The sequence below is a fragment of the Synchiropus splendidus genome, chromosome 17 (assembly GCF_027744825.2).
Source record: "Synchiropus splendidus isolate RoL2022-P1 chromosome 17, RoL_Sspl_1.0, whole genome shotgun sequence".
In the NCBI taxonomy this organism is placed as follows: domain Eukaryota; kingdom Metazoa; phylum Chordata; class Actinopteri; order Syngnathiformes; family Callionymidae; genus Synchiropus; species Synchiropus splendidus.
In genome coordinates, this window is record NC_071350.1 from 14,947,873 (window position 1) to 14,959,748 (window position 11,876).

General features: G+C 45.5%; 3 protein-coding genes across 3 annotated transcripts in view; 1 reads left to right on the forward strand and 2 right to left on the reverse strand.

Annotated features, from left to right (window-relative positions):
- Nucleotides 1-318: 318 nt before the first annotated feature.
- LOC128748165 (cytokine receptor common subunit gamma-like) lies at nucleotides 319-5,748 on the reverse strand. The gene is made up of 9 exons (XM_053846621.1): nucleotides 5,674-5,748; nucleotides 4,331-4,395; nucleotides 4,017-4,107; nucleotides 2,787-2,935; nucleotides 2,163-2,296; nucleotides 1,901-2,096; nucleotides 1,673-1,787; nucleotides 838-895; nucleotides 319-734 (listed from the first exon to the last, which is right to left on the reverse strand). Exons 2-9 carry the CDS (start codon nucleotides 4,392-4,394, stop codon nucleotides 561-563), a joined length of 981 nt encoding a protein of 326 aa, XP_053702596.1. The 5' UTR covers nucleotide 4,395; nucleotides 5,674-5,748; the 3' UTR covers nucleotides 319-560.
- On the forward strand, nucleotides 5,394-11,813 carry LOC128748167 (sodium/hydrogen exchanger 6-like). Its single transcript, XM_053846627.1, has 16 exons — nucleotides 5,394-5,747; nucleotides 6,276-6,475; nucleotides 6,538-6,615; nucleotides 6,692-6,768; nucleotides 6,848-6,960; nucleotides 7,129-7,234; nucleotides 8,196-8,337; nucleotides 8,424-8,529; nucleotides 8,598-8,686; nucleotides 8,746-8,859; nucleotides 8,929-9,040; nucleotides 9,404-9,557; nucleotides 9,624-9,654; nucleotides 9,718-9,806; nucleotides 9,880-9,985; nucleotides 10,090-11,813. The coding sequence occupies exons 1-16, from the start codon at nucleotides 5,483-5,485 to the stop codon at nucleotides 10,411-10,413; spliced, it is 2,106 nt and encodes a 701-aa protein (XP_053702602.1). The 5' UTR covers nucleotides 5,394-5,482; the 3' UTR covers nucleotides 10,414-11,813.
- The window catches only part of adad2 (adenosine deaminase domain containing 2), a 29,822-nt gene continuing 24,237 nt past the window's right edge, over nucleotides 6,292-11,876 (reverse strand). Inside the window, exon 16 of the mRNA XM_053846619.1 lies at nucleotides 6,292-6,466. The gene's annotated coding sequence lies outside the window, so the exon portion shown is untranslated. The remainder of the gene's footprint in view (nucleotides 6,467-11,876) is intronic.

The window sequence follows — 11,876 nt, forward strand, 5'->3', positions numbered from 1 at the left end:
GGACACTGCGCTCCCTCTAACGGGCAAGTACGCGACGGGTCCGTGCAAACTCACCTCAACCTGGCCGGTGCGGGAGATTTTTTTCCCTCTCAAACAAAGGATTTCTGTTGCCCTGATGAGATCAGATCAAAACGACAAATTACATTATATTTTCCCCCATTACAATTGAAATTAATTTCTCTTTTCGACATATGTTTTCCTTCGTTATAACTACATTGAATATTAAATTAAAATGGGCGTTATTCCCTAAAATAATCTGATTTAACAATATTTTTTGTAACGTAAACGTAACTACGTTTTTCATATGTTGTCCTTGTGATAGACACTTAAGACCCTCTTGTCAAGAACATCTTTATTTCAGCCATACTTCCTTCGAACAACATGACATTTCATAAGCGTCTGCATTCATCGGCTTCATTTGCCCATTTGGAAGTTGGCAAACACTTATTTAAAAAATTAAAAAATAAAAGAGAGAGGCAGGCGTCACCCAGAACAGACACAAGTCGGAAGAAAGGTTGGGGATGACACGGAAACAGAGAAAAATCACCAGCATTCCACATTCAACAGCAGGTTTTCTCCAGCTCCTGGCTGTCAGAGGAGACGCCTGCGCTGGAGTCTGCAGACAAGCAGGTGGTCGACAAGGTCAAGGGGCAGAACTCTCTGACGGGACAGGCGAGGTCGTTGTAGCTGGTCTTGAATCCTTCCTTCAGGCCTTTGGAGATCTGAAGCCAGTTCTAAAACAAATATTTAATGAAGGAATTACAGTCTTATTACGATCATCATCCTGGTGTTTCTCTTGAGTTCACGTGGAACCACGTTCAGACGTGAGCGCTTTACCTCCATATCCAGAGGAATCAAGGGTTTCGGCACCACAGGGATGAAGATGACTCTCAGTCTGACAAAAGAACAACAGACAGGCTTTTCTAACGCAGGTCTGAAGACGCAGGAACTTACACATGATTGTCATAGAAATTAGAGCAAAGAAATCACAATTCAATGCTATTTTTAAAGCAAATTATAGATGTCTCTTTATAATTCAACGGTACAATTATTTTGTTTCCAACTTATACTTCATTTTAGTTTTCCTGAATTTATCTGTTTCCATTATGTACTTGAATGCTTGTGTCTATCTATATAATTTAACCTTTTTTAAAAATATATTTCACATGAGGGAAATATTTTTAATGTTATTCCCTCATGTGGTGATTTGTGAATGATTTTTGAAGTTGAAATTATGTCACCTATATGTATGAAGTAGGGCTGATGTGTGTCTTCTTATTTTGTCCCTGTAGATTGTAGTATATATATATATATATATATATATATATATATATATATATATATATATATATATACACAGTATATATTGGCAGAAACATAGTTATACCGATATTGAACTGGAAACTCAAGCACTAATCAAATACTTATTCCATTTAAATCATTCAAATGAAAGGCCAAAGGGGAAAAAGATATTTTGTGAACACTGCCATCGCAGCCTCACTCTGGTTTTAGAGTGACATTTCCTGTCAAAAGCTACACTTGCATCAGTGGAAATCAACAACGAAATGGACGCGGGTAGAAAGTGTTGCAGGAAGTAGAAAGTGGCACTTGCAAATTTCCGCAAGACCTTTCAGACTGTCACTTTCCAGTGCATCAACTTCCTTGCTCTCACCTCTCTCGCTGCAGCAACATCAGTGCCAGCAGGACAGCGGTGGCGGAACCCATGACACAAAGGACAACAGTCCACACAGGTACCGAATGCTCCGGTGGGTTTCGCTCAGTGTCGTCTGGAACATGAAGCAACTTGTTGACACAGTTTATTCAACTTTCCGTTCTTGTTCATAAGTTAATTTAGCAAGGAAAGAGAAGTTCCCAGATTCACTTCAGATTAGAAACTAACAGCTGTGAGAGTTGGCGTGCAACGGTTCACCCGTGGTGATGTTGGATCCCCAGGCCACAGGATCACACCAGTCACTCCAGATCCTAGACTCCCCACAGTCCCGGTGGATCTTGCTCCTGACCTGGAGCTCGTAGCGGTACTTGGAGGAAGGCAAGTGGATGCAGTAACTATGCTCACCCTTGTAGGTGTTTGAGCTCTGTGGCGAAGACAGCATGTCAAATGATAAGTAACAGGACCAACACAAACATCACCGTCCACACACCTCCCACTTCCTGTTTCTGGTCCTGAAGCGAACCTCATTCTCCACACAGTGAGCGATCGTCTGATTCCAGTAGAACCATAAGTTGGAGTCGGGTCCCTGTTTGACCGTCAGGTTGGTCGGCGGATGCAGTTTCACTTCATCAAACAGAGAGAGAGGGAACCTTTGTTGAGCATGACAAATGACGTCATTGTTGTTCGCAGAAAAAGCATGGCTGCATTAACGAAAACCCATCACATCATAGAGTAGTTAGTACTAGTTACATATTGACGTGTGTAGTTCATTCGCCGTCATTTTGCTTCAAATGAGTGTGTGACTGATATCAGTGGCTTTTTTTACCATAAATATTTTATGATATAAAACATTTTCTTAATTGTGTCAACAACCAATCTAAAAAATGAGACTTCTATTTTGAAAAGCTGCAAGTTTGGTCAAGAGAACATGTGTTTCCAGGCTTTGAACACGAAGTGTTACAAGGTCCTACTGATATAGGCACAGGGTTTGAAGCATTTTCTGTTAAAAAAAACCATCTTGGTGAAGCGGTAAAAGAGTCCAACCATCCATCAGCCTGGGTCACCGCGCCATGAGACCACGAGACTCATGGTGAGAGAAGCACAGTCACGTTACCTTTTGTTTTGAGGTCGTGTGTTTTCCGAACTGTGGCGTTTCCACGGACGAGTCTTGTGTAAAAGAGGAAGAATTTCCTGTTTATCTCTTTATAGGGGAAGATACACTCCACGCTGACGTTGCACTCCGTCTCTTTATCTGGTTCAAACCTGAAACAAATATCCGGAAAATTCCAGCAAAACTACGTTCAATCTGCAGGTGAGCGTGAAACTGAACTGTTCAAAAGTGAAAGGGCAGACGCCAGCGAACGGCCAATTATCTCATCTACTATCATCTTACTAGGAAACAGCTGCGTAACACGGAGCGTCTTGATATATCCACACTGTTCTCTTAACAAGTTAAAGACAGAGAGCGACATTACTGACAATTGAAAAGATTTTTATCACTGAAGAAGAGATCCAGATGTCAAAAAAGATCTTCAGTAATTTAAGATTACCAGCGTCTTTCCTCCTCGCTGTTTTCCTCATGAAGACAGCTGCGCAGCTGCAGGATCACGGCAGTGAAAACAGTTACTGTAGAGCGCAGCATTATTCATTTAAGTAAATCTGTCTGCCAATAAAATCTGATGTGTATCAGCCTAATAAAGGTGAAACCATGTGAGTTATCAAACACCCGCACACTCAGCGACTGCCCTTCCCCAGCACCAGCCTACAGCTGCCGCGGCTGCACACCTCAGTGTTCTGCCAAGATGATTTTGAACGATGTTGTTGGCTCAGACAGCCATCAGACCCTTTATTTCTCCGCACTCAAAATGTGAGTCGCACTGTACACATTGTTTCCGCCATCTAGCGCTGAGTCGCCTCAGACGAGAAGCTCACACCCCTCTGAAACCCTGTTCACTTGTGTTCAAATGTCGGACTTTTGAGCCAAACACACTTTGTCTTAAGACAGAGTATGCAGTGTGAGAAGCCCCGTCATAATCCATTCAGGCCCACTTTGTTGCGTGGTGCATGCTAGACAGCAGTCACGTCAACAGTGTTTCCTTGTTTGCTCATCCCCCACATCTTGATGCTCTGACAATGAGATCTGTGAGATTGTACAGACTGCCATGATACCTACCTCTATGGGCAGCCACCATACTGAACAGTCGGCTGTTCGGAAACATCAATACATTTAAATCTTCACACACGCCTCTCTCCAGTTCCTCATAGATTCACAGTGACATCTGAGAACTAATGAAAAGAACACGTGCAGGGAAAACCAAAACACAGAGAAATAAAACACACAAACCTGCCGTATAATCTGTCAACGACCGCCGAAGGGTTCGGATTATTCCAAGAACAGCGAACATGTTCCAGATGCACCACCACGCAATCCACATCTGCGAGAAATCCAATAAGAAAAAGTCAGGCCGTGTTTGTTTAGGTTTCATGGAGGGATTCCACGGCAGGAGTCAGAGAAAACATTAGAGTTGAATATCGAGAGCTCCAGTCACGTGGTGAAGAAGGCAGAACAGTCATGGCACCAGCATCCACCGCCATGTGAAGATGGTTTAGAGCGGTGATGGAAATCAAGCGGCGGTGAAGGCCATTCGAAGGTCTCACCTGGAAGGTTTTCAGCAACCACATGCCCGGTCAGGTAGAGAATCAGGAACAGCACTGTCGCCATGCTGGGGACAAACAGCAAATGTGATGTGACGCAGATTTCTCACTATCTGAGCTGACTTGTGGGTTTCCTGCTGACGGAAGCAGTGAACAGCCACTGAACCAAATGTCAAGTAGTTTCACTGCTCTGAGACACATTATTATGAAGAGACTTATCGCCTCACTATGTCACCTCAATGTCTAGCACCGTGGTTCTCTGCACCCAGGAATCCTTCAAACTTTAGACACCACAATTACAAAGTCACTAACTAATTCAGTGTCCTGACATCTTTTCATTACAGTTGAAGGGGAAGTGGGTTTAGATTCCATGTAACTCTGACGACAGAGAACACTGTTTTTCCAACTAATGATTGAACTTAACTTAGAACATTTTGTTCTGTTGTGAATCTTGCAACACTTTCATTAACTCTTAAGAAACTTCAATATCGCATAAACTTATTGGCACGGCCAGTACAGATGACTGAGAAATCAAAGCAAAAGATGGTTTGACCAATTGCACACTTTCTTGTTTACTACATAATTACTGTGTTCATTCATAATTTTGATGCCCTTTGTTAAGTGAAGAGTCAAGCGATCATAAAAATAAGTGCACTTCGCACTCATGTAAGTGAGCGAGTGTCGCCCCCAAGTGGTCGTAAGATGAAAAGTCAGCGTGTGCCACAGGATGGCTTTTGTCTATATACGCATCTGTTCTGGTGCTTAAAGGAGTGAATTGTTTTTTGTGACAAACGCATGATCTTGCTGATATTACATATATTTCAACCTGCTATCGTATTCGATGTTGGAAACATCGATCTCCAGTTAACCACCGCTACTGTCAAAATTAAAAATCGAAATCATTACTTCTCTTACTATTAAACCTAGATATATGTGATTGTGCCACTGCAATCTCTACTCTCTAAAATGTTAAAATCGCCCACACTGCCGATTCTTATCAATTCACTTCACAATAAAAGCGACGTCGGGTCACGTGAGGGCTCTTATTTTGAAACGCGGAAGCGGCCGTGTTTTGAAAGCGGAGCTGTCATCGCAGCCATCGACGCCACCGGCGCTTGAGAGAATCAAATGTAACCGTGCCCCTGAAACTCCACCATGGTTTCAGCTACGAGGCGCTCCCGCGGCCTGATACCGTCCGCCACGGCGGCTCTGCTGCTGCTGCTGCTGACGGTCGGCCGCGGGGAGAGCGACGTGATGGACAACGTCGCCACGGAGCGGATGGCTGAGGAGAGCCACCGCCAGGACAGCGCCAACCTGCTCATATTCATAATGCTCTTAACGCTCACCATTTTGACCATTTGGCTCTTCAAACACAGGAGATTCAGGTTCCTGCACGAGACTGGGCTGGCGATGATCTACGGTGAGCACGAGCTTGTTGTTTACCTAGCGTCGATGCTAACTGGCTAAATGAAGTCACCTCCTTTTACAAGCCATCGTATAATAAATGACTTTCACTCAGTCATGTCTAAAAGATCGAATCAAAACAACCTATCTGTCACAACCTATCGTCTCTCAACTTCTACAACTGCAACATAACATTTGGATTTGCCTTGAATTTCATACATGAAGTGTCTTCGTGAAAGTTCAAGTCCTGTTTACAGCTACTGTAATTGACCCAGACTCGGCCCTTGATGGATTTTCATAAAGTCCACAGCCACTGTCATGAGAGAAACTGTGTTTCTGTCCAGACAGTGAGTCAAAATACGTAAAACACTATTACAATTGTGGCTGGACATGAAAATAGGAATGTTTACAGCAAGGTCAAACTTGCCCAGAACAAGTGGAATTAGCAGTAGTTTTCCTCTGAAAAACACAAAATCCAACAGCTCATCCTGAGCAGTAAAGGTCATCCTTTCTGTACAGTAATGTAATGAAACCATCCCATTAGGATTGTTGGTGGGTGTCATCCTGCGCTTTGGCGTTCACATACCTGCCAGCATGTCCGACGTGGTCTTGAGCTGCGCTGTCAACGCCAGTCCTGCCACCCTGCTGGTGAACGTGAGCGGGCGTTTTTACGAGTACACTCTGAAGGGCGAGGTCAGCCGCGGGAAGGGCCACCAGCTGCAGGACGACGAAATGCTGAGAAAGGTGATGACAGAGATCAGCATTATAGCTGGTGGACATTAATAAAAATAACTTTGGATTACCAGGTGACCTTTGACCCGGAGGTGTTTTTCAACATTCTGCTGCCGCCCATCATCTTCCACGCTGGTTACAGTTTAAAAAGGGTAAGGATGGTTTAGAAGTTAAATTCTCTATCAAAGTGAAGCACGGAAGTTTATAGTGCGCTTCATGTTGCGACAGAGACATTTCTTCAGGAACATTGGCTCCATCTTGGCCTATGCCTTCATGGGCACAGTCATTTCCTGCTTTGTAATCGGGTAAGTTGTTTAGTGGTTATTGGAGAGTAGTTTCACATGATGCGTCAATTTGATGGGTGGATCTGTCTGTGTGTTCCAGGCTGATCATGTACGGCTTTGTGTCCTTCATGAAAGTGGTTGGCCAGCTGGGCGGAGACTTCTACTTCACAGACTGTCTCTTCTTCGGGGCTATTGTTTCTGCAACTGACCCAGGTAAGTGAGGACCATTACGCAGCTTATAAGACCTGGAAAAATGATATTATAAACATCACTTCACAGTCACATATGAGTACACGATCAGTATGGCTGGTTTCACCCATCAATGCTATAAAAAGAGGGATGACCTTTTCGATGAACAAAACATTGTCTTGTCCGTTGCAGTGACGGTGCTGGCCATCTTCAACGAGCTGAAGGTGGATGTGGACTTGTATGCGCTGCTCTTCGGGGAGAGCGTTCTGAACGACGCCGTGGCAATCGTCCTCTCTTCGTAAGTCCCGCGCAAACCACCTTCCCCGAGTACACGTGACCTCCCCAAATGTGTCCTGTACGTTTCTGTGTTCTGTCTGTCTCACTAACATCCGTCCCTGTTGTTTCGCCGCTCGCCTCTTTCCACCCATTCCTGTCACTCATCATCCTCCTGCACGTATGTATGCATTGACGCAGCGTCCTGCTCCGCCTGGAGAAGCAGGCCAGGCGGACGACTGCCGTCTTGTCGCCAGATGACCGCCCAGTCTGGCCTCAGGTGCCGGACGACAGGCTGGGAGGCAACCAGACTGTGTCTCGTCGGTGGGATTCTCAACTTGTTGATGCTGATTTTGCAGTTCTAGCTCCTGATTGGTTCTCCTTTTGTGTTGATGTTTGCATCCCTGTTAGACCCCTATAGGGTCTGTGCTTTATTAGTAATATTCACACAAGGAAAAGTAAAGTCAAGAATGTGGCACTGAAAGGTCAAGAGTTAGTCTGTCGAAGACTTATGATTTGGAACCTTCAATTTAAATTCAAATGATACAAAGATAAAAAGTGTGAAAGAGTGGCATGTAAACTTTAGGACAGGTATAAATAAATAATGAATTTATTTTAATAAAAAGTCACAAGATTAATATGAAATTCATGAAATTTTGAAAATTAAAGAATTTAGTTAAAAGTATTGAGTGACAACTCTGGGACACAACATTTCTTGTGGTGCCACATTCTTCTTCAGGTTTGGTCCTTGTGTGCATCAGCAATGATCCATGGACTGATTTTCTTCCTTGCATCCCTTTTTTTCGGATTGCGAGCAAAATTAAAGACTGTTTATATTCTGCATGTACCACGAGAATTGACTTTAAATCTGCTTTATAATGATGCCCGAGTTATTCAATGACGTCTGTGGAATGATGAGAAAGCCTTAATTGAGTTGATACTCCGGGCTGTTGTCATTGTCTGTCGTGAATGTTTTCTGTACTCAGGTCCATCGTGGCGTACCAGCCGGCCGGGGACAACAGCCACAGCTTCGAGGCCATGGCCTTGTTAAAGTCCTTCGGTATCTTCCTCGGGGTCTTCAGCGGATCCTTCTCTCTCGGAGTCGCCACCGGAGTCATGACGGCCTTCATATCCTTTTATTTAAAACGGAATTTATTCATAGAGCCTTTGGTGTTTTCATTCCTCATCCCTGATGTTTCTTAATCCTCCGTCACGTCACCAAGTTCACCAAGCTGCGAGACTTCCCCCTGCTGGAGACGGCGCTCTTCTTCCTCATGTCGTGGAGCACCTTCCTCCTCGCCGAGGCCTGCGGGTTCACAGGTCCAAACCTGCCGAACCTTTTAGTCACGTTATTGCCATTAATAACCTGTGGCCGTTGATCCACTCAGGTGTGGTCGCGGTGCTGTTCTGCGGCATCACTCAGGCCCACTACACCTACAACAACCTCTCTCCTGAGTCCCAGGACCGGACCAAACAGGTACACTTCCCCGACCTCCAAGTTCACTTGTTGACTCTAACGAGTGTTTTCTCCATCAGCTCTTTGAACTGCTCAACTTCCTGGCGGAGAACTTCATCTTCAGCTACATGGGTCTGACGCTCTTCTCCTTCCAGTCACACGTCTTCAACCCGCTCTTCATCATCGGAGCTTTTGTATCCTTCAAGTGTTCCCTGTCATGAAGCTCCATTGCTGAGTCACTTTGTCCTTGACGTGCCGTGAAGGTGGCGGTGTTTCTGGGTCGCGCTGCTAACATCTACCCGTTGTCTTTCTTGCTCAACCTTGGACGCAAAAATAAGATTGGATCCAACTTCCAGCACGTCATGATGTTCGCAGGTACACTGACGTCACAGTAGTGTTTACGCTTAAGCTGTTTCCACGTTCACCATGAGGTGGCGCCAATTACCAGATCATAGTGAAGGTTGACCCTGTGCACACTGGGACAGTTCAGCACTTGGACTGAACAGATTTGAAGGCTGTACGATGAAACATCTATCATCACATTTGAGCTCACAATTTGTTCAGTGTGCAAAGAAGTGTGTCTGTGTCGGGGTTCGGCGCTGACATAGCAAAATAACGTGGAGCTACAGTAGCGACTGATGCAGTGGCTAGCATGTGTGTTTATTTTTGTGCTGCTAAAATACTAAACATTTCATAAACTACGTTCTGCGGTGTCTCATGCCCACTCGTATGTTTCAGGTCTGCGCGGTGCGATGACCTTTGCCCTCTCCATCCGTGACACGGCCACCTATGCCCGTCAGATGATGTTCTCCACGACGCTCCTCATCGTTTTCTTCACCGTGTGGATCTGCGGAGGTGGCACCATGCCCATGCTCTCCTTCATGAGTATCCCGTGAGTACACGAGGGTCATCCCCAGCCAGTGTGAGTGGGTCTAACACGTGCCCGTCTCTCCTCCAGGGTCGGGGTGAACCCAGATCAGGAAAATTCGGTAAGTCGAGCAGCTGTTTTTTTCGGGTTCTGATCCAGTTGGAAATAAGAAGCTCCTTCACAGAGCTCCACCATGTTGGACGGGTCACAGAGGAGGAACACCAAACACGAGAGCGCCTGGCCTTTCAGGATCTGGTACAACTTTGACCGGAAGTATCCTTTGAACTGTGGTTGTCTGATCACCGTCCCAAATCGTCTTGTCAGTGTTCCTCAACCGTGTCCTCAGCTACCTGAAGCCCCTGCTGACCCACAGTGGACCCCCACTCACCGCCACACTGCCTGCCTGCTGTGGCCCGCTGGCTCGCTGCCTCACCAGCCCACAGGCTTATGAGGTCAGAACATCATAGATCATTATAACTGGGTGACCTTGTGTAGATCCATGTCCAGATGAAGGGAGGCGGGTCGAGGCGTTTGACACTTGCTTGACTCTCTACAGAACGAAGGACGGCTCCACGATGAAGACTTGGACTTCATCCTGAATGACGCCAACGTGAGCTCCATGTACGCCGACGTCACCGTCAGCACCGATGTGTCCGGATCTCACTTGAAGAACATGAAGGGTTCCTCTATGGGGCGCACGGGAGCAAACCTGTCCGACGACGCGCTAGACCGGGAGCTAGCGCTGGCCGACAGCGAGGTAGCGATTCGGGGAACGCGTCTGGTCCTGCCCATGGACGACCCGGTGGAGCCGCCCACCACAGTCACGCTCCCGCCACCGCCCTCGCCCCCGCACTCGGACCCGCGACGGCACAGACTGTGAGAACTCTTGTTTTGACAATAACAAGTCATTGTTGTTGTTGTGAAAGTCCCGTAGAATCTTGTGATGACGACCTTCTTATACGACGTGGACGTGAAAACACTAAAAATCCTGAATGTGAAAAAAAGCATATGCGCAGTTCTACACTGTCCGTAAAACAGCTCAACAAAATCAGACCGTTCTTTGTCGAAATTAACTTTACAACTTAACAGGACACAGACAATCACTCAAGTAACATGCATGCATTTGTCTGAAATGAGGGAGGAAATCAGAGGAAACCGGGAGCACACAGAAACTCCACAGATTAGAACGAGACATTCGCCTAGTTTGGTTCCTCCCGAGAAGAATCCAGCACCTATCTCTCTGCTCAATCCCAGCACTCCAGGGTGAAAGCTGGCTACCATCAACAACCAGGTTCAGTGATACCAGAAGGTCAACCTGAAGCTGTGAGATCATCTGGGTCAAGTTAAGGTGGTACCCGGCTTCAGTATCACAAAACACAACCGCCTACTTCAGGATGTTGTCTAAAGACGTGGTAGCTGCACTTGCCACGGCACCCCAAAACAGATCTGGATCCGAAACTTATCCAGGGAAAGGACTTTGTCATTCCTCCTCCATTCGTGTCTCCGTAACGCCTCAATCCATCAAAGGTACTGACAAAAGGTTTCCAGTCTTGACGGTGAAACTGAATTATAATGACAAACCGCCACTTCGGTCCAAATCTTTCACCTCTAACTATAACCCCTGTGCTGCCTGCCTCCTCCTTCCTTCGAAGACCAGTACTTATGTCATGAATTTTTATTTATTATTTAACGTATTTATTAATTTATTGACTTGAATGAACAATAACATAAAACACTAGAATCATCTCGAAGGGTCGCGCTTGGATGACAGCGATGTAGCATCGACTCCTGCAAGCTTCCGGGTGTGAATACGGCGAGGGCTCAACTGTTGTGGATTTAAGTGCCTAATATGAGATTATAGTTTCCCCTCATGTTTTGTCGTTCAAAAACTTTATGATGAAAACAGTAAAACGGAGCGTTACGGAGTGTTTGTAGTCAAGTGAAACATAGATACATTTGCACGTGTTTCCTTTTTCGATAAAACTTGTGTGTGAGAAAACAAAAACTTCATCTGAAGATGAAACCTGTGTTTAACACCTGTAAAAGTGTGGTTTTCTAACCTTGTGTGTTTGGTTTTTAATTTATATGCTTCGTTTCTGTCTGATGATGATGATGCGGAAGTAAATACTAAGTCGCCCAATGTCTTAGACTCTGATCTCATTTCTGCCTCAAAGCATGACATCATAATCAAGCGCCAGGGAGACGGATGAAGGCTAGAGGCTGAAACTAGTGTTGTAGTCCAGACCACAACCCCACCGAGACCAAGACGCTATAGTGACTGGAGAGTATCAAGACCGAGGCATTTGGAGGTTGAAACCGAGGCAACACCGACACCAATCTCGA

Bases quoted from the DNA above. Each gene is read 5' to 3' on its own strand.
- LOC128748165 (XM_053846621.1), bottom strand. From the start codon at position 4,394: ATGGCGACAGTGCTGTTCCTGATTCTCTACCTGACCGGGCATGTGGTT. The intron at 2,936-4,016 runs GTTTGTGTGTTT...TATTTGTTTCAG, and splicing joins GTTGACAGATTATACGGCAG to GTTTGAACCAGATAAAGAGA. The intron at 2,297-2,786 runs GTAACGTGACTG...TGTTTGATGAAG, and splicing joins ACACGACCTCAAAACAAAAG to TGAAACTGCATCCGCCGACC.
- LOC128748167 (XM_053846627.1), top strand. From the start codon at position 5,483: ATGGTTTCAGCTACGAGGCGCTCCCGCGGCCTGATACCGTCCGCCACG. The intron at 6,616-6,691 runs GTAAGGATGGTT...ATGTTGCGACAG, and splicing joins CTGGTTACAGTTTAAAAAGG to AGACATTTCTTCAGGAACAT. The intron at 8,338-8,423 runs ATATCCTTTTAT...ATCCTCCGTCAC, and splicing joins CCGGAGTCATGACGGCCTTC to GTCACCAAGTTCACCAAGCT.